Below are 25,838 nucleotides of genomic sequence, written 5' to 3'. Positions count from 1 at the left end.
ACAGAAAAATCCAATACAAACAAACTCAGTGTTCTGTAATGCTGTGTCAGTGAGGAGGTGTGAAATGGGAATGAAGGCGGTTAAAAGATCTTATGAAACCAATCTGGAATAAACTGTCAAAATTACTGACTCTTTTGTATTTGATATATATAAAAAGGGAAGTTAGATATTCCAGTTGTTAACTTCTCAAAACTGTCTTATTACGGTAGTGTAAATTATGGTAGTATAAATAGGCTCCTAACTGGGAAATGTGCAGTCTTTTCACACTGATTGGAAACCTCACCCATACTGAACTATATCCTGCATAAACCTGTGGGCTGTATGCAGGTGTAACAAAATGCAAAGGGTTCCCCCCCCCGAGTATCTTCCAGTGGATATATTATTCAGTTTAATATTCAGATATCTAAACATATCTTTTCTGGACAGTAAAATGTTGCATCAACTTGTAAAACTGCTACACTTGTGACACAAGAAGTTTCTTCTTAAATTTCATTGTATAAGACTGCTTGCCACTATCTAGCTATTTAAGATTTCTGGCAACAACAGTTGAGCTCAATTTGGTAGTGACTGGGGTTTCAGTTCTTAAGTTCCTAAGTCTCCTGACTAAAGTTATAAAACAGCAGTGGAGGAATTGCCATATCAAACAGACCTCTCTGGTTTACCTGTTTCTTCATCCTGTCAGTGACATGGCTGTTATCATGTGCTTCAGGGAACGGCACAAGGAATATCATAATGAGGTGCATTTCCCACAGGAAAATTTCCCTTCCAACCCTGATCAGATATCGCTTGGCTTACATCCTGAAGTGCAAGGGTTTAGGGCTAAGCATGCAAGCCAAAGGGAATTCTACTGCTATACCATTCTTCTAATTACTGTTGTGATAATCCAAGCAAATGACATCAACCAGTTTTCCATGATCCACAGGTTTTACTGACCTGCAACAAGGTGTTCCCTTTACAATATCATGCTGAATTGTTACTATGCCACTATGTGGCAAATTACTTCATTATTCTTGATGTCTAGCTTTTCAATTTTGCCTGGATAAAGAAATTTTTCAAACTTTACCTGAGTGAAGTGATTTACACTTACAAGTGCTGAAGATAGAGATGGTGTTGGAGGAGGAGGGGAAGCAGGAGGAGTCCTTGGTCTTTCTTTCTCCCCATTAGTGTCTGGTTCAGGCTGGATCACGACTGTTGTGTGGATTGGTTTATCTTCATCCTCAGGTGGCCTAACCTCTGGTTCTAGAGAGGGACATCGGCCAATATCTGCATTTTCAAAGGACACGGGTTGAGCAAAGTCCATGGGGCTGAGAACACACAAAGAAATTGATGTCTGTTATTAGTTTTTTCTGCCTTTTTACCACCCATTTCTAAAGAATAGCTATATGCTGTGGTGTCATTCCACTTCACAGGACACAAGAGCCAGGATTCATCCCGTCTGTTTTAGGTACAGAAGTGGGACACATAAATTAGAGGTGATAGGCACCATTGGCTTTCCTTCCTGCAGTCAGCGCAGAGAGACAGGCATCCTCTTTGGCAAGCTTTACCAGCCTAGGTAGGCTGAATCACACTGCGGAGAAGTCCTTCTCTCTGATGTACACTGATGGAGTGTGGGGTGATGAGATCCTAATTTAGGTACTTCAGTTATGTGAAAGAAAGATTTAGACGGGAACTTTCTATAGAGATTTTACTTTGTTCACCATTCCCTTTCTTTTTACTTAAATGTTCCTTCCAGATTACTGCAGCATGCGCTTTCCACAAAGCAAATTAATTCCCACGGTGGTTCTCAGAATTTGTATACTCTTGGAGATCAGCCTTACTTAAAATAAAGTGTTGTAGTACACCATAAACACCTATCACTGAGGCAAGTCTTACTGCAGCATTACGGTTGAATTTCTCTGATTTTATGGGTAAAAAGACAGGTGTTGGCTTGTCTGTAAAACAGTTCATTAATTGCATAGCCTATGGAGCGTATATTGTAGACAAAAAAAGGAAGGGCATATTAAGAAAACAGAACATATTCTAGGATTTGCTGTTAGTATGATTCCTTGCAATAAAGAATTTTCTTTTGGCAGCCAAGGTAGTTAACCAGACCTCATTAACTGGACATTTGTTGGCATCGGTGAGACTTACGTGGCATTAATGACAAGATTCCATATACAGCCCTCAAATGGTGGTATGTTTCTGAGAGGTGCAGTCTGAAACTGAGAAGAAGTACCCCCCACAAAGAGTTTCTTAACAGAGATGGGCTGGTCTGTTGGCAATCTCCGAGTCTGGCCTTTGTCTTCATCTACTTGAACAGTGAACATCCTGCGAAAAAGATTTGAAAGCAAAGAAATCCATATTTTACTCTGGTTATTACTTGTATTGAAATCACCACTTTGCAGGCCCCATTTACTCCTACACCAGCTATAACACTGAGCAACCCAAATTACGTAATTAGCAGCTCACATTAAATGCATATTAACCACTAGAAGGTTTTGAGCTACTGCTGTGCTTCCTTGGTAGTTCTCTTGACAGAGCTTAGCAAAGCCGTGCTGCGGAGAGGCGGTTTGTAGTATGGCAACGCTGACATGGTAAGGGCCCAGCCTGCTGCACTGTGATGGTAGGTATAATCATCCAGTGCTCAGCAGGATGGGAACAGCATGGGGTCACATTTTGTTTGGGCTCCTTATTTCCTGGTTTGTACAAGTTATTATCTTCTTGCAGGGGGACAAACAGTGCTACAGACTGCTCTGATTGCAGAATCAACCACAGATACAGACTGTAGACTTTTTAAAAGATCTGGTAGCTTTTTTCTGTGGGAGACAGCAGAGTAGGAAAAGTGCTGATTGTTCACCATGTACTGATACAAGTGCTATAATTCATTCTCATGGGTAATGCACATGCTACAAGTTAAAGACAAAGCAGTCCCGTGGAAGATACAGTTAAGGTTGAACAGAGGAAGGTAGAAGCCTCTGAAGCACAGCACCGCTGGCTGACCAAGCCAAGTCAAAGCATGGGAAAACGAGCGAAGAGGAAAGGGGTAAATGTGGTGAAGGGCATTATTCTGGTAAAAGCAAGAATCCAGATGTGAGAGAAAAGCTGAATGCTCTCGCCTGTCAAAGCTACTGAGATGCAAATGTTGCGGGTTTGTACCACGTTTACAAGGAAACATTGTAAAGGGGACAGAAAGTGAAAAACTGGTTTGCCAAGCCACACGTTGCATTTACTGAGAAAGCAGCATTAATGTAAGGGCTGTTGAATTGAGAGACAGTGGATTATTTTGATGGGTAACATACATAACAGGGTATAGCAACAAGAGTCAAAAGTTTAACTGCTGTCTTTGGGACAATTTACCATTGATGAAACATAGAAAATCTCCAACTTCTGAACAAATCCAGCTCAAAGTGAGCTGAGTTGCAAGGATGGATAAGAACGTCAGCGTTTTTGAAGGTGAATGTAGAATGCTAGTTGGCATAATTTCTTTATGTTGTTAGACTATATTTAATAGAATTTAGCCAGGAGAGAATCAGGACCACAAAAAAAGCTGTATGTGTCTCTGGTAAACTCTGGTATGATTTATGAAGTGCAGTTTTTATTTCAAATATCTTACAGTCATGCTAAAGATCAGGACCTAACTATTCAAGCATCTTTGACTACAATTAGTTATCTAAACCCAAGTTGGGTATCTGTAAGTAAGTAGCTTGATTTTTCAGAATTACTGAGCATCCTGACAACATATCAGAAACAATCAGTTTCTGGCAAATAACCTCACTTTTTTCAACTGCAAAATTATATTGAACTCCAATACTCTTCTTTAACAATCATTACAAATGTTAGCAACTGAATATTGAAAATGTTTATTGACAAGAGGCCAGTTTTCACATATAAAACGCTTGGCTTTGTTATTTACACAAGTCCTAGACAGAACTGGATAGTGACTTAAGCACCTGAATAAGAAGTTGTACTACATGCAAAATGTCCAATTTCCTCATAGTTTTGGATGGATTCTTTTGATCTAGAAAGCTGTAGAGTAAGAAAGTGATTCATTTTTCAAAGGATTGGAGGAAGCGGGTATTAAAAGACTTATCTTTTGGGACAATCTCTGGGATTTCCCCCAGACCCTTCAGCAGTGGAAACAGGAGAGAGATTTCTTGGGGGGCAGTTCCGAGCAACAGATTAATTTAGGTTCTGTGAAGTGTCCCAGAGAGGACACTTCTCTTCACTGCCTTCAGAGGCAGCGTAGGCAAATCAGACTGAAAAGACTCAAGTTATCCTTTGTGCTGCTGCATGTTAGCCATGGCTACTGATTGTCAATATTTTCATCAGCATGCAATATTTCATCTCATCTTTAGCCATTACCATAGTAAACATTTTGGCTCCAAGCAGAACCATACAATGATGTGCATTAGCCTTCAACAGTATCCTATAATTACCTTGGAAGAGAAAGCACATACTTCGCAATTATATGGACAATTATCTCTCTGAAGTGTTTTCAAAGGGTGTTCCTCATATTTAATCAAATAAAGCTTGAGTTTGTGACGAGCAAAGGAGGGGTTAATCTTAATTTATATCTTTTTACATCCATTTCAGGTTACAGAAACTGCAGAGTTCAGACAATTTGTTTTGTAACAGAACTACTTTGAAAGCACAGAGGTTTCATCTGAACAAGCATCATCACTGGATGGCATTGTACAGCAATTGTGTCTTGATGTACTCTCACAGGTCAAGCTACTGTACTTGCTATAACACTGCATAAAAGAAATTTCTTTGTTGTTTAGAGCTTCTTATTATCATCTGCATATTTGTGTTCTGTCACAGTGACACAAAATGTTTCGCAAAATGCAGTCATCCATTTCCAAAGTAACTTTTTCTCCCAAAGAATTTACAGTTTTACCTCGAACTAGTCATTGAAGCTGGGGAGAGATACTGTCTGAAGGCATTATTTACAAGGTTTTTTTTAATGGTACAATAGAAATTCAGTCAGAAAATTATACTGACAAAGGACAAAGCAAAGCAAAGCAAATTACAGAGAGGACAGAAGGGCACCCCGGGACCAGACAGACAGGAATTGTTGCTCAAGAAGGCTGCAGTGTTGTGGGGGTAAGAGGGTGAAGCCTGGTGTTCAGTGTGCTTGGATAAGTACATTTCGTAACATGCTGGATGTCACATCTTCTTTCTGATTTTTTTTTTAAAACAAAACAGAACAACATTGTGCATAGTGCACTAATCCACTGAATGTCTGTACAGTATGTACACATTTGTATAACCAAATGTCCACAACAAACCCTACTTGGAACAAAGGCTATTCCAGGCCATAAATAATACTGTCTGCCTGAGTCCTACACACTACAGTAGTGCTGTTTCTAATCACTTTCTGAATGGTGAAGTGTAATTAGCATTTTTTTACAATGTCTGAGAAAGGGCAAAGGAATTTAAGTGAAATTCTGTTTAAAACAACATGGTCTGAGAAGGACTGCAATGGCTTTCCAGCAATAAGAGTGACTGCCATTTACCTGGGACTGTGTGTCTTCATTGTTTTACCATATCTCACTGGGCACCACCTTAACCCCATGTATATACACCAGCACATGGCATCTCAAAAATGCTACAGGCTGCTGTGCTGTTGCTGTTTATATACTTTGAAAATGGTCTTTTTCTACATGTCTTGAAAAGGTGATTTACTGCACTGCAGCAGTATTTCTCATCCACAAATTTGATTAATAAAATACATTTGCCAAGAACCAGAAGGTTAAGATGCCAATTCAGACAAATGCAGGTCTCTGGAGAAACAGGCTGATAGCCTAGGAAAGCATGTAAACCCAGCTCCGCAGAATAATAAACACGGTCAGAAACTAACTTCTAAAAATTTTTGGATAAGGATGGAATTACACTGAATTCTTTGCCTCAGCAGAAGCATTTACATGGGTTGCTAAAGACATCGGTACATTTGCTTTGTTGAATTAGCTGTGCTGTGTGGTCTGTAGTAACAAATACTACGTATTTGTTACCCTTTAGCTCGTTCTATCCGGATGGAGTGTGCTCTGCCGTCGTGAAACTCGCCAGCTTCTGGTTTGATGGTGATTCTGTGGGGATCCCGTACCCCAGTGGAGATATGTACTTCTAGTCGACCTCTGTTCAGGAACACTGCATAGTAGGCCTGCAATGTATATGTTGGTATAAGAAGGTAATTTACATTTGGAAAGAAATTATTTCACTTAGTTTTACATTAGTGCATATGTTTTATTTTCTTACACCAGTTTTCGATTTGCTCACCATAGACAAGATACTGTAGTTTCAGTTCTGCTGCTGCTGCTACATTCAGACTCTTGTATTTTTGTAATGAGGAATGGGTAAAATGAGGTCATGCTGGAAAGCCTCATCAAAAGATCTAACTCTCTGCATACCTATTTGCAGGGAAGGATGGAGACTTCTAACCTACAATTCTTCTGATTTTTGCTGTCACAAGGCCTGGTCTTAAACCCATCAAGCCCTGAATACCATTGATCTCAGCATGAGTTCTGCATTTGGAGGGCTGGCAAATCACACTAGTAGTTACTCTAGCAACCAATATCATGTTGTAGCGGATTTCACGATCTAACCTCCAGTTACTATAGCAATGAGTATCATGCTCACTTCTGTGACCTGAAGAGCTGGGTAATGATAAAGGAGCCCCTACCCTGAAGTTAATGTCATGTGGGTGAGCCATTAAAATGTGCTGTCCCTGGAGCGCGTTCCTCCAGGTCACTGAGGGCTCTCTTTCAAAACAGGCAGGAAGGAGAATAACGCAATATCATTTCCCAGAAGTCCTGAACAAAGAAAGCACCAAAACATCCTGTTTATCTCTGTTGTAGTATGTCTGTCTGTCAGGTTTTAGTTAATCACGATTTGAATAATTTCTAACAGCAATCACACTTTTACCAGTTAGTCACTTGGACTCTGTAGGTACTTCCTCTGAACAGACTGACTCTACCCTCTTCTTCAGAGAGGATTTATACTGCAGATTTGTATTTTATGGGAGAGAAGGAGAGGTTGGAGCACTCTTAAGTCTTATATCCCACAGCAGTGATCCCAAACAAGGGGCTTATCAGAATGAGTGAAGGACAGTATTCTCTAATATTTCGGTTTGATGAAAAAAACAACATGGAAGCGTCTATATGATAGAAAACCAAATCTGTTCTTGTTTAGCAACAAGCAATGGATGCCTTACTGTAAATCTTTACGAGAAACAGTTACTCCAATGCAAAAAACCAATTCTGAGCCTCTATCAGATTCTCCATCAGATAAAGGATAACATTAGAAATAATTTATTCCCTAGCACTGAAAGTATAAAAATCTGACTGTCTTGAAACAAACCAAGTGGAAGAAGTTCAGTAAAATTGTGGGTTTTCTTTATCTTTTGCTAGGTTCCTCATACCTGTCCCGTCTGTCTGCGCTTTCTCCTCAGAGGGGCAGCTTTCCTCCCAGTGAACCTGCGCTTTCTCCTGGGGGGGACAACTGTGCCACTTGTGCCAAACAAGATGATCCCAGACTCATTCTTGGTGCTGAAGGAGAGGTTGATTTCTGTGCCCACGTCAAAGGAGACAGGCTGCAGTTCCACAAAACCTGGCTTGGGGAAGCTAACCGTATAAATGTTCTGTAGGAAGAAGAGGACAGGAAAGTGCATTAGCAGGATTAAAAGTAAGAGTATGAACATGCAGAAAGATTTCTTAACTAAAATAATAAACTATGTAAATAGAAGTAGTGTGAAGAGATGGAAAGTAGTAATAAACACTAAGCAATTTACTTCTTGAAGTGTTGTGCAAACACTAATTTACCTGTTTACATCTGGCATCATTAGAGTATTTCTGGAATCCTGTCTTACAGGAAGGCAAACTTCCAGTCTTATTTCGGCATATCCTCTTGGATTAAAAATAACTTCTCGCAGGTGGTTTTTTATACTAATGTTTTCCATTGAGTTAATACAGTGGGATTTTGCTTTTAAATCAATACAACAGATAACAACAGCCAATATGAACATGAACTAGATTCTATTATTTCTCAAATGTGCCCAGAAAATACTTTCCATTAATTGGTCATTATTACTTCATCATTATTGCTTCACTAAGCACCACTGCTTTCTTGATGACTCCGGCTCATAAATGAAGCACTTGTTGCGCATGGCCCAGCTCTTTGGACATTGGTAGCCATTAACACAATTTAAAGAGTAGAATATGTCATCAAATAATAAATCAGTGCGTAGTCCTGAAGATTTTCTGTAATCACTGCCAATTCTTGTATTGTTCTAGCCGGGGAAGACCGGTCTATAGAAACAGTGACTTTTTCTAAAATAACTCAGCATTTTTTGAGTACAGTAGAACTGTTTTCAGGTATAGAGATAATAGATTATGCTAGATAAAACCATTGATGATGATGTTCACCTTTCTCTGAAATCTGAGGGCATTTAAATAATTGAGCGTATATCCAGTCTTTATCTTTTGCTTTTACTTCACTTCTTTTTAATTATCCTACATATTCTGTTTTGTACAATTAGGATATTTTATGTAATTCCTCAACAAAATGGTTAATCCAATTAAGTTTTCAAATTCTGAAACCTCAAGAGTTACAAAATAACATGAAAAACAATGTTCTTTCTAAGATTCATAGCAACAGAAGAAAATCAACACAACTATCCTTCTTTCCTGTTCAGGAAAGAATCTACAATAAATGCAAACAAATATGAACTTCTGTAGAAAATTTTTGCTGAACCCAAATTTGTAAGATTTAAAAGCATTTGAGCAATCTGGTTGTTTACAGTTTAGCTTTGTCACCAACCTGAAAACTTAAAAAAGGACATCTCATGACAGATCCATCTGGCCTAATATCCTGTCTGAAAGTCTATTGTTGTGTACTTTTTTGCTCTGATGAAGGCCAGAGATAGAAGCGATAAAGACAGCAGAAGAGGGTACTCATCTTTATTTTGGCCTGGCCAGATTCCAGTCACTGTTCAATGGAAATTTTCAATGTTTTGGAGAAAAATGTTTGGACAGCATCTGTTTTACAACAACTCATTTGGATTTGCCGTAGTGGTATCTGATATGGAACTCTAGATCATACATCTGCTTGCAAAACTATCTTAAATAGCATACATTTCCAGGGAAGAAATACAAACTATTTATTGGGAGACAAACATCACTGGAAGTATTTTTTTACATATGAAGACTCTTCTTTTCCATGAAAAATTACTATAGTCTCTCCAAACTTAGGATCAGATTCCTTGAATTTTATATGCATTGAAAGCCTGTTAATTAGAAGCAGCAACAATTGAAAACTTGAGTTGTATTTAAAGTTAAAATAATGATACAAACTTTGCACATTCTTAGTGATCAGTAAGAAATGTGCCTTCCAGCTCAGTGGTAGCTCATAACAGTAAGTGCTCTACAGTTCCTATCCTAAAGGTGACTTTGTTTCAGTTGCCCCCAAATATACTGTGATTTTCGAAGTAGCTCAGGTTTTCTGTAGTGAAAGATTTTATAATAACAATTTAAAAAAAAATAATTTAAATCCTTGGATTTTATGTGCATCAAAATTTTTTAAGGTTTTTGCAATATTGTCAGTGCCTAATTCTATCCTCATTAATGTCAATAATTCCCACTTTAGTCAGCTGAAACAAAGCTAGAGTGTTGCTAAGCATTTCAGAAAATCCTACCCTTTAGGGATAGGGATATCACAACTGTCCAGGGATACTGTCCAAGAAGTTAGGATCTGAAAAACTGGTCTACTTGCTGATCAGACTCATTCATCTTTCCTTCTCTTAAATATAATTGTTCTGATTTTCAGGTTAGATCCCTATGTGTGTCTGAATATGCCTTATACAATTAACATGTTATGCCATAAAATCAGAAACCAGAAAACATTTATACCCATTAAGACCAAAATACATGGACGTCAGACTAACCTCTAGTGTGCATCCTTTGGTTAGACCAACAAAATCGGGACTACTCAATATATTATACGGTGTCCTTGAAATTTCGATCTCTTTGAGGCAACCTGTATATTTCTTTAAGTTCACTTCAGGCCTAAAAAAAGTTTAGAAGTACAATGTATTTTCAAAAATATAGTTTAGGTAGAACACAGTCAGCCAGACACACACATATGCACTTTCAGATGCACAGATGCTTGCTTGTTTTTTTTTTTAAATACACACATACACTCAAATGAATACATCTTGCCTTCTACCACCTATCAGCACATATTGCACTCTGCCTTCCATCACTCAAAGGCGTAACAGTAGATTAATCTCATCTCCAATTGACAAGTCTTTTTTTTTTTTTTTTTTTTTTTGTAAAGGAGTGCTGTCACCTTTGGTGTTTAAATGCAGTGAGCTATGAAGTAAGTAGTTGTTCCTTAGGCAAAGCAGAAAGATGCAAGCTAGGAAATCATAACAATAAGGAGAGACCTTAACTGGAAGACAGATGTTTCATTCTTCTTTTTGCATGCTAGATCCTAATGAAAGAGGAACTTTAGCAGCATACAAACATTTTGGATAAAGTCTTTGCCAAAGACAGAAAAAAATCTTCATTTGATTTTTTTTTTTTTAATGCTTTAGGAATTCTTTATATTCAGGTGGACTGACATTTCTTTTCTATGTATTTTATAATCCCAGTATCTTTCTTATGAAAACTGCTGCATATTTTCTTGTGACACAGCAATATATTTGACTTTCTCAGGCAGTTAAAGAAAACGAAACACTTGGGTTTGTAACAGAGTCTGACTATCCATCCAGAACAGGAAAATATTGTAATAGAATTGCAAAGTTCCATGGTTTGGCTTATCAGCTTGTTGCCAGAAGAAATGAGAAAACTCCTGAAAGTAACACCAAAGCTAGCATGCTTGAATGCAAAAGTATGATTTCCCAGGCCTGGAAAATCTCACCAGAGTGAGACCATAACTGCTGGCATCATCTGAACCAGGCTTGCAAGAAGAAAAGCCTTATAAGTCACTTCGGAAAAAAAGTTGCCATTACTCTCCATTCATACCATGGAGAGTAAATCCAAAAAGAAAAAAAGCACTAGTTATTTCACTCACAATATTACCCATGAGTGCTTAGTAGAATATCTGAATAATATGAACAGCCCAAAGGAAGAAAAATGAATTTGGAAAATAAATAAGGAGTGATTTGTGGGGAGAAAAAAACCCAACCAAACACTTCAGCTCCCTGGAAGGAAAGAAAAGATTTTAAAGAATATTAATTACAAAATAAAAACATGTTGCACAGATACTGTTCAGCTGCATGTTTTGGTACTGAAAGCCATTCTTTGCATTATAGCCATCCTAGCAAGCGTGGTGTATTCTCTGGCAAATTAGCATCCCCTGCATAAGTTAAAGTAAGCATCTGGTTTACTAAAATAATCCATATTCTGCTTTGTTTATAGTCACGTGGTTATGGTCACCTTTCATTTTTGATTTTTTATTTCCTAGCTCTTCCCCGGTTCCTTTATAGACTCATTTTCCCAGCAGCAGAACAGTTTAGCCACGTCATTATCAGCAGTGCCCACAGTCCCCTGTCTCTGCTATCCAGAAACCATCCATGTTCCTACCCCCCTCCTGCCCTGTCCAGTTACAGACTGCCCTCATGCTGCCCCGTTACAAGCAGTTGCTGTTATAATTCCCAACCCGTATGAACTCTACATCCTTGCAAACATTGAACACTTGCTTGATGTTTCCTTAAAAGACTTCCTTTTTCCCTTGTTCCCTTCCAAAACATACAAAACAAGGTCCAAGTTCATTCAGATCTTGCACAAATTCTTGGCCTTTTTGTTTTGCCAAACTATGATCAGTTTCAAGGGAACACACGCAAAGATTTCTGGAGCTTTGGAGGAAATAATCTTTCTCAGGATCGGGGGAGGAGGGGTGAAGTTGCATTTTTCTAATTCAAGCCAGGAATTAAGCTGCAAAAGATGGTGAAGTTCAGTTCGTATCTGAGCATACCAAAGCAAAAGTAACGGACACAAGTAGTTGCAAACTGAAAACACAGTCAGAAATAGGTGACCTCCCCTGTGCACCCCCCCATCCTCCTGTTCTTAAACTCAGAAGTGGCAAATTTGACAAAAATCTGCACCTCGCTTTCATACCCTCCTCAGTAACTACTTCACTGCCTCGGAGTGCAGCGCTCCTCGCCTGACCCGGGACTATGTTGCTCTTACAGCCTGGAGGTCAGAACCAAACTCGGCAATACAGCTTGCCGTAGCTTTGCTTCCGAGGCATTCCCGTGTCATAAACAAACACAGCTGAAGTAAGCAGCTGTGTGAAGAAAATAAAAGTCGTTTGTGTAGGTGTGTGCGCAGCATGTAAGGTGACAGCGTTAAGCACTTGGGAGCAGCTTTGCTTGTTGCAGCAGGAGCAACTCGCTGAATTAACAGCCTTAGCGTAACAGCTGGTATAAATACTGCCCACGCGCTGCTTCTGCGTTGCCGCCTGTGCTTTCAAGCTGCACTTACTAGACACATGCAAGTCATGCAAGTAATCTGATTATTTTTACCTTGCTTTCATACTAGGGTGAGAGAGAAAGACAAAAAAAAAAAATCAAAATTACATTAATTGTAGCAAATGATACTTATTAGCAAGGTTCAAAATATTTCACAGTGAAGCAGATACACATCGTTTACAAACAACACATTATGGATGGTGAGATTCTATATACATTACCAAGCTATAATAACAGGGTTACTCTGCAAAAAGCTACCTTAAAATGTACTATATCAGAGAGCTTTTATAATTTGTTGCTATACTTGGCCGTGAGTAAAAGCAAACCACGTAGAAGAATTTGGCAGAACCGACACGACCTGATAATTACAAAGTCACGGGTATCTCAGTGCCTATTGTTTGCAGTAGCTCAGCTTTGCCCTAATCCCCCTTTCACTATTTTTGTTTCTAATTTACCACAACATTCATCTTGCCCCAGTGACTGATGAATCATAGCTGTAGGCAAAACAGTTACCACAGGTCCAAGTAACTGTGGTACACTGATTTTCTAAGCAACCACAAAGGATTTGCTGGAAGATAATTGCTCTAGACATTTTGTTATGCACTAGTGTGATTTCACAATTACATAATATAGTCTTATATTTCATGAGTAAAATAGACCTTTTTATTGCTGGGTGATCTGACATCAGAGGTCAGTTATTAACCTAATAAATTAACAAATATGTCCTTTCTTTTAGTTGCAGAACAGCATGTAGACTAATGACAACAGTTCCTTGTGCACAAGAACAGTTCCTTGTGCACAAGACCACTTCAAGGCTGTCATTATGCCATGTAGCTAAAGCTGACATAGATTAATGGGCTTGTTTCTGTGTTGCTCATCTGTTCATTGTAGCAGAGAATTCTCTTGTTCTTGTCATTGCAAAACTGTTGAATATTCATTTAAACCACAAGTAAGTTTTTTTGTCTATTTAAAACTGTGTAATACAGTCACTAAATTCAAGTATCTGTTATCCCATTTATTTAGTTTATTAAAGCTTAACTTAAAGTTTATCAAGAATAATATGCGATATTTAAAAAATAAATAATGGGAATTTTATTTGAGTAAGAAATTCAGGATCAGGCTTCTGAAGGGAAAAGATTGCCATATTTCATTCTACTTACATTAAATATATCAAGAGTATTGAATCATATACTTTAATTCCTGAATACGGAGGAATTTAATCTAAGGAGTCCAGGAACTTATGTCTACAAATAATTTTAAATGATATCTAAACACAAAATTTTTATACCTATTGAAAGTATACTGACCCTGATTATGCAGACATGCATACCCATTTAACTGATCCTGTGCAGAGTAGTCTGTAGTTCAATTTTTCTACTCATGCACAAGGTAAACACTTGTGCTTAATTTTGTGGCGGTATGGAGCCATGTCTGTAAGTTTGGAGTCACAAATTCTATTCATCAAATAAAAAAATACTTAAAAAGATAAAGGCAGCTACATCATAGTTCTGCACAGCATCAGAACGCTGTACTGCACCTTTACCACGATTTCCATTGTATTTGTGTAATGTAAGCTGCGTGGAATACATTGAAATACACAACATATGTAAATAAAGCGTTGGTCTGCTGTGGCAGTGTCGGGTACGTTGAGAACTCGCCATTCACTGACTGCAAGTGAACTTGAGAAATAGAATAAGTTTACACTGCATTTACATCGCCTTACCAAAGATAAAGAAATTGGTTTGAGCCACGTTACCTTAGATTTCTCAGGGTTGGCAATCCCCCAAAATATATTTTCTCATGCCCTTTTAAGTTGAGCCCAAAGTGGCTGCCTGTAGAAGTTGTTGCTATGGTCTCTTCTTCATTGGTGTCGATGTCTACAATTGATATGTTGGCTGGAAGAGATTTGAGATTAGTTTCAAAATATCAGACAGGAACAATGATGTCTTAGTGTAAGAAACCAACAGAGAAATATTTGGAGGGTTAGCAGGGAGGAGAGAGGCAAGGAGGTCTGTATTTTCCAATTAAGACGCTGGATTTCCAAATTGTCAATTATGGGCAGAGGGAGAGGCCCGCACTTTCCTCTGTTTCCATAACAACCTGAAAAGCTATAGCAGTTCTGTATGCTTTATTTTTATATATTTTCTAAACCTGTTTCAACTTGGTATGTTCTTTGTGTCAATGTAATTTGGAGCTAACACTTCAGGACAAATTCAAGGATCATTTTACATCTAATTTGTGATTTCAGTCCAAAGGTTGTCACCTGAGCAGGACTTTTTTAGTGTAAAAGTTTGTTAAGCGTTGTCATTATGACAATAATAACATTAGAGATTGGTGTTCAGTCACTCTAAACCATTTTCAAACCCAAAGCAGTCAGTTGCTGTCATGTCTAATCTCAATCTGGAGTCAGTGATATGCTACATACAACCATCCATTTAAATGCTTGTTCCATGTATATTTTTAATGTATGGATTAATACAGAATATAAAGCTCAATGAGAGAGACAAGATGCTGAAAAATGCTGAGCAGCCCCCAAGGAAGAAGGGGATATTCTACCATAGGGATGCAAAGAAAGGGTTCTGTCCTTCTTTCCTCCTTTCTTCCTTCCTTTTTTTTTTTTCTTGAGACAGTTAAATGCAAGAGATTGCTTATAATCTACACTCTCCCCCTGCCCCCAGTCTACATACCTAAGGAATGAAATGAACCTTTATTTTAATTTAAAAAGTGACTAGCCTGATTTCTGGTTAAAGATGGAATAGAGTAAGTTTGGAGATGAAAGACCTGTCAACCTCTTAGGAGATTTCCAAGGGAGGACTGGCTAGAAGAGGTAATCTATACTCTGTGGAGAGGCAGAAGCGATGGGAGGATGGGAAGAAGAGTGTTCTCTGATAGAAGCTCTCCCCACAGGTGAGTCTCTTGTGGCAGCAGCCGACTAAATAAATGCCTTAAAAGAGAGAATGAACGTGCAAAACCTGAAACCAAACTACCGTTTTTAGGAGTGAAAGAGAATTGAATAGGGGACAGACTTTCCTGCTGTACCTTACTGTAAATAGACTAATTTTCCTTTCATTTCTATACCTGTATCTTCTTTATAAGCACATGATATGTTTGAATGGTATGAATAAATTACAATTATGTGACATTATATTTTATCTCAATACCTCCTGACTTAAGTATGAACTAAGATAACTGGCTAGCAACAAGGCATTCCTCCTCTAAAGGTTCAGCAAAGCTACAAGTGAGAGCTCTGAGGTTTTTTGGCCAGTGTCCCGGCTCCTAAGTCTACTTCAGCCAAATGACAAGAGAGTGGGTCTGTGTTTGAGATGCGAAGGTCAGGTAAAGAGCTGGCACTGCAGAGGGCAGAGGAGGAGGAGTGTGTTCAGGGGCTCGTGGTGACCCTGAAAATTCAGAATGCAGTAAGACTTCAGCATACAAAGGCATAGAGAATATCACAGATGCCATAAATAAAATTAATTTGGCTCAGGGAAGGTCCTACCAGTCCTATAACTGGATTAAAAACAAACAAAAAAAAGAGTTTTGCCAGCACAATAGCCAGCATTCTCTGCGATCTTATCAAATGCCACCATTTCACATTTTGCACCAGTAACAGGTTAAAGAATTAGTAGCACTTTTGAAGATGATCCCAGTTGTTTCCAAGCAGATCCAGATCATGCCACTCTGCATATCATTAGGGAATATAAAATAGTTGTGTTTGTCTACTGAGATACTATACTATCAGTACTGAAGTCATTGCTTTTTTAAGCGCTTTGGGATATGCTGAGCATGAGAGGACTGTACAGCATGAAAGCTAATGCTGTCCTAACAAAAATCACACAGGTTTGTTTTATGATTTTGAACAACATCAGGGAACTGATGAAAAAGCTTCCTTTTTCCCCACTCAGAAGCGTTTTAGAATGTAATTTAGAATGTAATTTTAGAATGCAACTGTAAAGCAGAATTATGCCTGAAAATTAAGCTACCTGTTCATAAAAGGCCTGTTTGACAGTGCAGTCACTCACATGCAACTCAACACACCTGTAATCTAAGCAAAAGAAGTTGCTAAATCACTAGAACTTTATAATTCTAGCAGTTTTGCACAACATCTTCCCCATGATTAGATGGTTAGCTGTACTGCACAGGTAACTGGGAAAGTCATGGTGTTGACACCACAGGAACTCACCTTGCTTTAGAATTCTTGACAGGGTGAAAGATTTCCATTTGCCATCATTATGATTTTGGTTGCTGATAACAGAAGCTGTACCTGAACCCAGATCGTAGCTGACTTTTATATGCCCACCACTGAGTTCTACACTCATGAAATCCTTCTGTTAAAGAAAAGGATTAGATACACAAATTATGATTCTTGTTCATTTTGGTAAGAGGCATATGACATTAAATAAACACCTTCTTTTCCTGGGTGACAATAGACAACTTTTTTCAAGCTTTTTAAAAAAAATCTACTTAGGCATTTGCTGCCCAGGACTGTAAAGTACAAAAGTCTGCTGCCAACAAGTTCTTTTTCCCCCTTTTCTTCTCCTTTGGATTGCAAATTTATTTGGCATTTTGCTAACAACTTAGCTGGAGTTTTGATGGGATGTCTGTACTTTTATTTTCTTAGATTGAAGACAGAAATACACATTATAATTACCTGAAACTATTACTCAGCTTTGAGTATTTGTCTGTACTACAGTTAGTGCATTTACTACACACCTCAGCTAGATTTAAACTTGCAAGGTAGAAAACAAGAATAGTAAAGATGGTAAAACGGGCTTGTTTTACCAGGGTTTCCAGAGAGTAATCTGTACTGAGGGAGCAGCAGAGAGCTATGAACTGTTATCCTCGTGAACCACTGACACCAATATCTAAGCCGTAACTGGAGATGGCTGACTGGAGCCATGGTATATGCTGCAGTATCTACAGAAGAAGAGCTGGCAGGATGCAAAGAGCAAAACAAATAGCCAGGGAACTGGATAGCATGAAAGGTATTAAGTAAGTGATGGTGGAACTATGACCCAGGACATAAACGTACCAGAGAAATTTTAAGTTTAATTCTCATTTTGCTCATGGCCAGTTTCACCTGTGCTCAGATCTAGGGGGAATGAAAATACTTTACCATGTGCTGAATACTTATGCAAAACTGTGATAATAATGTTATGTATATGAACATAAATTTATGTTGAGAAGAAAAGAGTAAAATTTAACAAACTCAGTATTCTAGATGCTTACGCATGTCTATCCATGCATCACTAGAAAGAGCATCCTCAAAGTTTTTATACAATGGGACAATATCTTAAGAGATAAATTGTGTCAGGGACTAGTTGCCTTCCAGTTCCCAGTGTTTTTCAGAAGTTCAAGTAAACAATTTTTTCTAGAAAACTACATAAATTAATAATAATTATACAAAATAATCTAAAATAATTACATTAATTATACTTTCAATTATAAAAATTAACTAGAAAAACTACGTAAGTACTTCCTTAACATAATAAAATGTTATCTTTTACTGTAGTCAGTCAGGAGAAGCACCCTCCTCCTTGATAATTCCAGCAATTCTGATAATTTTTCCCAAAATATAGGAATCTAAAATAAGACTGATTTACACAAACACAGTTTTTGTAAAATAGTGAGTGCTCAGTAATTCTTCAAGACGTCAGTGAGAACTGCTGTACATCATTTCTGGCCCAAATGAAAGAAAGGCTAAAGAAAGGACTCTGTTCCCAGTTAGGCATGCAAATCAATCTGGATCAGAGATTCTGAAGCTGAGTTATTCCTGATTCATGTGAGGATCTGGCCAGATGTCTTTATAAATAACTTCTCCCTGTTATCCACACACGTTTGATAGTGTGTGTGAATAAAAACCTTGAACAGCTTTACAACTAATGTTTCTATTCTCTATTTTAGCTGTAAAAGGCACCATTTGTAGGCCTTGTAAAAACGTCATCACCATCACATCCTGTTTGTTGCACCATTCAGTTCCCCTTTAATGCCACTCACATTAAACAAACTTTTTCTTTATATGAGCAGGACTTCTATCCAAGACTTGTCTTTTCCCATATTCTCCCTGCCCTCACACTATGTATTTTAAACTATGAATGTACAACCACAACTGGCAATGTTTGCACATTTGGTAAACATTTGGGAAAAATGAAAATTAATTAATATTTTCATAAAAGCTGGAATTCCCCTTGGTCTAACATAATGCTCCCCAGTCAGTAAGCACTAGGTAGTCAACTTCCACACTATAACATTGTCTTCACTTGGAAAGCAGTGAAACATCATACCAGGCAACATCATACCAGGACAGTGCTACATTAAATTACTATTTGTTTTCATCATATGATGAATTCAGCCACTGTAAAGGTGGCATGAAACCTGTAAGGAGACTGGAGGTTAGCTGGTTTTTCTCACCAAGTCGTCAGTAGCAAGATACATCAGCAGGGCATTCGACGAGAAGGTCCTGAATTTGAACATGACTGTGGAAATATTGGGGTTCCAGCGGATCGGGCGGCTCACCATGGCGTAGCTGTCACCATCAAACTGGACCGTCCCTTCACCGTCTGCCACCTGTGGGCTGAAAAGGGGCAATTCCAACCAGTTTCCTTTGCCGTGTGAGGTTAAAAGAAAAAGAAGTGGGGGGCGAGGGGAGTGAGGGGACACCTCTTGGGAGTCTTCCTGAACTTGGTTTGATTTCATATCAAACCCCCGTTCTGACAAGTGAAGCTGTAAGGTCAGCTCACCGGCTGTCCAACACAAAAGCATATCTGGGAGGAAGATGGAGGAGGAATATGTCGCATATACCTCATGGTCTGTAATGACTCATTTTGCAGTCCTCAATATAAAATAGCATTATGTACTCTTTCATCTTGTAATAAATCTTGGTTTTGTTATTGTTAGTGATTTTACAACTTTTGGAGGGTCCCAGACTGAAAACCCTGGAAACTGTGATTCTCTGTTTACCCACAAATTACTAACACCGCGAGAGCAGAAGCATCAGTCCCTCCACAGTTTTTTGCATCCCTGCCATTACAGAACAGAAAAGTTCAGGCTTTGAGTTTTATGATAGACTCTTGTCCATTTCTGTCACACAGATCAGATAGCTGCAAGACAGCAATCTTTTGGTTTAATCACAGACATAACTGAATTTGAACAAGGGACCTACATGTGAAATATTGGCCAGGAACATGTTTCCCATTTATCCTGCCACACGTACAAGGATCTTGAATGTACTCCGCTCACCTTCCATAGCTACATTTAACAGTTAAGTTTTTGCAATTAGATTTTGCAGGGGAAAAGGACTTTCTGGTACTGGACCAATGGGTTAAGGTAAAAGGGAGCTTTTAATGCAGTTTTCTACAAATCTCAAATCTAGTATTCTTTTTTTTAATCTCCCTCTCACCCACCCCCACTCCAAACAAGCAGATCTACACTATCACTAATGAATGAGAAAATTAAATTTAGGGACAGATGCACATAAAGGTTTAGGCATTTCCATTAGGACTTGCTTGGAACTGAAATGCATATATCCATCATCACGCTCCTCAAATTTCCACCTAAGTGTCAAGGGCCTACATCTGTAGTCAAGGAAATCCTCTGGTATTTCCAAAATCGTTTTTGTTCACAACTGGAATTTCCATCATTTTCAAAGGGCTAAGCCTTAGTAGGCTGTCAAACTAGCAGCCTAGTTTGAAAACTAGCCTACTCTTAACTTCCCTGACTGGGTCTACAATTATTTTACCTAATGCAGCGTGAGCTCTATATCATACAATGACGCTGCCGAATTCCCTAAGAGAGCATCTAAGAGGACAGTGCTGCTTTCATGCAGTGGGTCACTGTGAAAGTCATAAACCATAAACAAGGTTGTGAGAGCCCCAGAGTCTGTCTTCTTTACATGGCAATTCCCAGGACTGTGCTATAGTATCAGGTGGTGCCTCTGCATAAAGGCCCTCAGCTTTTGAAGCTGAGACATGGCACAGGAAAGTGTTTGAGATTAGTTTGGTGGGAAAGAGGAATGAAGATGGGTCACAGCTCTCTAAGGACAAGGACGCATCTGGAAAGGAAGTAACTTATGTTGTTTTAAAATTCCTGCAGAGAGTTCTGAGCCTACATATGTGAATCCTGGTCCTGCCTGGATGGGCCATTTACCCTGTCTGGAACCACAGGTCACTGACAGGGACAGGATTTCCCATTCTCTTTTGAGAATGGAAACGCCTTTCTCTTGTGGGGGTCTCTGCTCACTACGCTGGTGGCTGTGAAAGCCACCTTGAGGCACCTGACTCTACCCCATGCTGCATGAGAGCTGCAGGCACCCACACTACAGCTGTCCATGAGCCAGACTCGGTCCCACTGTGGATCTCACCCTCTCTTATGTTTTGACTAATCCTGGTTACTGGTTAGCAGGAGTCTTTCCATCACAGCACTGTTAGGCCGTCTTAATTCTGCTAAGACACCAACCACATTTACGACCGAGATTGGGTGCTTTCCCTCTCGGTGTAATTGCAACCTAACTTTGTATTTCCTACAACTCTCAGCATTCCATACAGATCACAGCTCTCTACCGGAACTTGATGGCTGCTGTGGAAATTACCACAGAACGCGGTGTCACCGCAGACAGGTTCCTGAAGGAGCATAAGAAACAATCAGGGCTTTTACCTACCTGACGGCACATCCTTTGCAGTCACCTTCGATATCCCTGAAATTCCACAGTCCTATGGGTTTGCTGTCTAGAAAGGTTTCACCCATGCAGCCAGTGAAGGTGGTGACTCTTACAGCATCTGACTTCTGCAAGAGAAAACACAAACCTCATTCGAATTCAATTTGAAGTGATCTACTGTGTCTGAAAGCATAGCTGGTATGAAAATCACAAATACCAGAAGATGCTTCTTAATAGTCTAAATATCAAGAGTAATATTTAATCCGAGAAGCCCTCCTATCGAACAACTGATCAGCGAAAATGTGAGCTAAACTTTCTATCAGTCAGGATGGAAAATCCCATTTATATTTGAGACTCTGGGGAAGGCCTAGGCAAAACGATTCCTGGAGAACGAGGAGGTGCCCTGACTTCCATGTCACCGTCAGCTTTCCTGGCTATTTATAGAGAGCTGCCTGCTCCCACTTGTTCAAGGTCTATCTGGATTTTTTTTTTTCATAGAAAGGACTGTGAGGAATCTTGCCCACAGTACAATAAGGAAAATGTTTCTACTGTACTTAATGCTCAAAAGCCTGCAAATTGAGCAGATCGTCCAAGTTAGAAGACCAAGTTAGACCTCAGCTGGCTACACCTGTAAAATTTATGCTAAGTTTTGGATGCAGAAAAAAGTGCAGATGGAAAAGCAATTAAAACTCAAGTCCCATCAAAACTCATTAAGCTTGGGTCACGCACATGGGGTAATGCTCATTAGATCATAACATGGTACCATGATCAAGGTAGTAATATTTGACAGTACACAGAGTACTCAGCTCAAAATTATCCTTCTAAAAATACCTAGTTTCATTTAAATTTCACTTCATCAATATGAGCTGATTGAAAATCTATATACTTAGCTATTTGAGATAGACAAGCACCTGCTGTTTTCCATACAGCAATTACGAATATTAAGATCTTGCAAGAGAATATGGAGAAGTGCAACTTGAAAATATTAAAGGAAAAGTATGACTCAAAAGACCTAATGTGCTGGTGATATTTCCCAAGATAATTGGGAAGGTTTTAATTAGCAACAAGTATGAACTTAATGTCACTTCTGAGAAATTCATGACATCTAAGTATCATAGCCTTCTACTCAAGTCAGATGAAAGATGGTTCTAAAAACTGAAAATGAGCCTTCTTTTTGAACACACTGCACAGATGCATGCAGAAAGGGATGTGGACAGAATCCCAGGACAAATCTAAAGCACTCCAAAACCCAATAATATGAAAAAGCAGATTTCTGAGACAAAGATTTAAAAAATATCAGTGACCTTGGTAAATGGCCAAAGAGCTTCATGGTTTTAGAAAAGAGTGTCAGTTAAGGTCTTCATTTTGTGAGCCTGACAACTGTACCTCATAATGACAAAAATTCGCCCAAAAGTAAACTTATTTATCTTTTAATTCACAGACTGTGTCTGAACAGAGCAAGTCTGGTAGTGTTTAAAACCCTGTATTGCAAATATATCAGGCATACCAAACTTACAATGCACTGTCTTCCTACCTCTGCCCTTGTCTTTATTTATCTGGAGAAATAAAAAAAAAAAAATGCAGGTTGGTTTTCCTGACTAAAATGAAAAAATGCAGAATTCTCCAGATATTTTCTGGAGAATCAGACAAAATCAGACTTTTGCAGCATCCATAATTCTTGTTCCAGTTCAGCATCGCACCTCATACTCGATCCTACAACTGTCTTACGTGCTGAATTGTGCTCACTACTCACCTCTGCCTCACTGTATCTAACTAAAGGAAAAAAAGAAAAACATTCAGAAAAGGGTTCAGATTTAAACGTTACTGTGTTCCAGGTCCTTTTGTTTATCCTGAAACATCAAGAGCCCTTGAACCCTTTTCCCTCTAGAGATTCTCCTAAATCTCTAACTTCTTCCTAAATACATACTTCATGAAGCTTCATTGTTAAGTAATTCTTCTTGACTAAGTATTATTCAAATACCATTAGTATTTAAATATTAAATAAATACCCCAAATAAGTACTACTACTAATAAACTTGAAGTAAAAGAATTAGATATAATATTAAATATTTTAAAATTCAAACTAATTTTTCCTCTGACAATGCAATTTAAGCGAGATGACCTTTGTTAGGAGTGGTGACATCTTTTATTGGAGTGGTAGGTACTAGCTTTGGGGCCTGGTTACTCAAATAGTACGTATGATCTCTCTTTACACCTTTGCCTCACTTTTTCTACCATCAGGCTGTAATACCAAGAGTTTTTTATTTAACAATAAAACATTCATAACACTTAAACCTAGAGATGACATCAAGTAAAACATACATTTTTATTAGTCTAATGTAACAGCTTTGCTGTGCAAATTAGGACTAGGCACAAGACTACTTTATGCTGTGCCACAGAACAGCTGTTGCTGAATTTCTGTATCATCTTTGAGTCTCTGGTTTCTTAATGTAAACAAGCATTTTTTATGAAGTAGAATTCAGGTGAAGCTCTGGTCTGGGAGGTTTGATGTTCTAGAGCTGTGCAAATATAAATGGTATTATTATGTTTCAGTACTTGCCCCACTTGCCTTCTGATAACTCAAAAGTGATATCTAAAATAAAATTCAAATAAGGTTTGGGTTTAGGCTGGCATTTGAGTTTGAAGTTTCGTGACTCCTTTGGGGGATCACCCAAAGACAACAAGCCAAAAACTGCTTGACCACACATTTTCTAGGGACTCGACTGAGTCAACGAAATTTAAATATTGTACAAACCAAACTCTCAAGTGCTTTTCTAAATGCAGAATGATGACATTATTCTTTTAATCATAATTCCGGCACTTATGATTGTTACCTGAACCAGTCTGTCTTCCTGAGCCTGCAGTCAAATTCTGACAGTTCAGCATTTTAGTGAGGCGGGCAGACACAACCCTACAGCCTCTAATGGACTCGCGTGTGTTTGGGCCTTTGGTCATTACAGCTACGCAGCACTGCAAGCCCTGAGCAGTCAGGAGTATTCCACTGAGTTATTATGGCGAGTGAAAAAAAGGACATAATGCCGACGGAATTAAATTTCTTACTGGTGAAAACAACAGTAGAAACTAAAACTTACCTGACATAGCAAAAATCCAAGAATGAAAGAAAGCTGAGAAGAATTATTAGGTGTGGGAGATAAAGTACCTCTCCCCGGTTTATTTCCATTCCCTTTGAAAAAGCAGATCAAAGGGACAGAGTACAGAAAGCCAGTGAGGCCATTCTGGTTTTCTAAGGGTCACTGATCTCTGCAGTATCACTTTTGGCAACTGATGATTCATAATTTTAGAAATATTTTTCAAGGGGTCTTGTTTATGGCTAACAAAAGAAAGCAAACACCTTTAGTTGCCTCTGGATAGAAAGCCGGAAGGTAGAGAGCAAACCAGAACCTCTGCAAAAGGCTGTAAGGAGAACATAGAAAAAGATGACAAAGTCTGCTTTATCTAATATGTAATTCTCCAAGAAATTCTTCAATTGACTTCCTTGTCTATTTCCCATATGAAATCAAATGACATAAAAAAATGTGCATGGCAGTTATTTACACCCTTGAAGTTCAACAAGAAATGTCAAGATTCATTGCATCTGCATCTTCAAAACTTGAAAATGTTCGTGACTTTTTGTGGATCCATTTCAGACAAAGCAGAGCACGCAGATCTGAGTTCTACTAATACGGACTGACTTGCAATTTCCTAGCCCGAAATCTCATGAAATTTTTTCCTGTTCCTGTGAATGCCTGCCGGTCAGATATATCTCAGTTAAGTTAGCTGGCAGTTGTGCAAGTCTGCTCAGTCTTGCTTTTTTCTGTGTGCAGAAGCCCTGAGTTACGAGCCTGATCAAGTTCTAAAATGAAGTTACCTGACTGTGTTCCAAAACTCATGGATATCTTTGAAGTTAAAGCTGGACTTCAAGACACTGGTTTCAAGCAAGTGGAATCTACATTTTCTGTTCCTCCTGTATCCTCTGATTTTGTCTTTGTCTGTCTGCAAATGCGCACCCACACTATTCTTTGTAAGAAAGGAATATGTCTATCCGCATATTCCCAAACCAGAACCATCTAGAAAGTTGAACTTTCTAAAAACTAGAAAGTTGGGCCATAAAATATTGTGCTATTTCAACACTTGAGGACATATACAAACTTTAGTGTAAAAAAAAAGTTCTTTGAGTTCACTGTTTGGGAAAGTCTATCTGTTAGCTTTTTTTTTAATGTTAAATGATGATTTTTTGGTAACATTAACATTAAAAAAATAAAAATATTATCAGGAATGAAATAGTTCATTTAAATTGTTTTGTAATGAATTCCACTGGAAAATATATCCTAACTACTACCTATGGGAGAACATTTTTTTGCTGAAAGATTTCCATCCATTCTATTTGGCATAAATCTTCTATTCATTCCCACTAAGTTAAGCAATGTAGAAGCAGTCACCACAAAAATGAACGGGCAAAAAGAAAAGAAAACAGATTGAGGATCTGATGCAGGTAGCTGTTAAAAAGAGTGGTAGTATGGGGGGGGAAACAGGAACAAAAATCAAGAAAACAAAGCAGAAACGCCAACAGTACACTGCAAAGGAGGAAGTGATACTGCGGGTACATGACAAAGAAAAAAACCCTGAATGCAAAGGAATATATATTGTTATATACATTGTTAGGAGACCAGGAATGTATGGAAACAGAAGTGAGTTCCTGTCACTGATACCGAAAGCCTGCTGGGGCAGCGGTATGTCCAAGGC

At 38.6% G+C, this 25,838-nt stretch overlaps 1 protein-coding gene across 1 annotated transcript in view; it reads right to left on the bottom strand.

Moving 5' to 3' along the window:
- LAMA2 (laminin, alpha 2) overlaps nt 1-25,838 on the bottom strand; it is a gene marked incomplete at its 5' end in the record, with an annotated part of 294,647 nt that overhangs the window by 18,991 nt on the left and 249,818 nt on the right. Inside the window, 10 exon segments of the mRNA XM_009319128.1 lie at nt 1,088-1,304; nt 2,131-2,307; nt 5,991-6,139; nt 7,397-7,615; nt 9,917-10,037; nt 12,500-12,511; nt 14,202-14,340; nt 16,626-16,770; nt 18,854-19,016; nt 21,099-21,223. Coding sequence (XP_009317403.1) covers nt 1,088-1,304; nt 2,131-2,307; nt 5,991-6,139; nt 7,397-7,615; nt 9,917-10,037; nt 12,500-12,511; nt 14,202-14,340; nt 16,626-16,770; nt 18,854-19,016; nt 21,099-21,223 — 1,467 coding nt within the window.

Source organism: Pygoscelis adeliae, unplaced genomic scaffold, assembly GCF_000699105.1.
Source record: "Pygoscelis adeliae isolate BGI_AS28 unplaced genomic scaffold, ASM69910v1 Scaffold172, whole genome shotgun sequence".
NCBI lineage: Eukaryota > Metazoa > Chordata > Aves > Sphenisciformes > Spheniscidae > Pygoscelis > Pygoscelis adeliae.
This window is presented reverse-complemented; position numbering and strand designations above follow the sequence as displayed.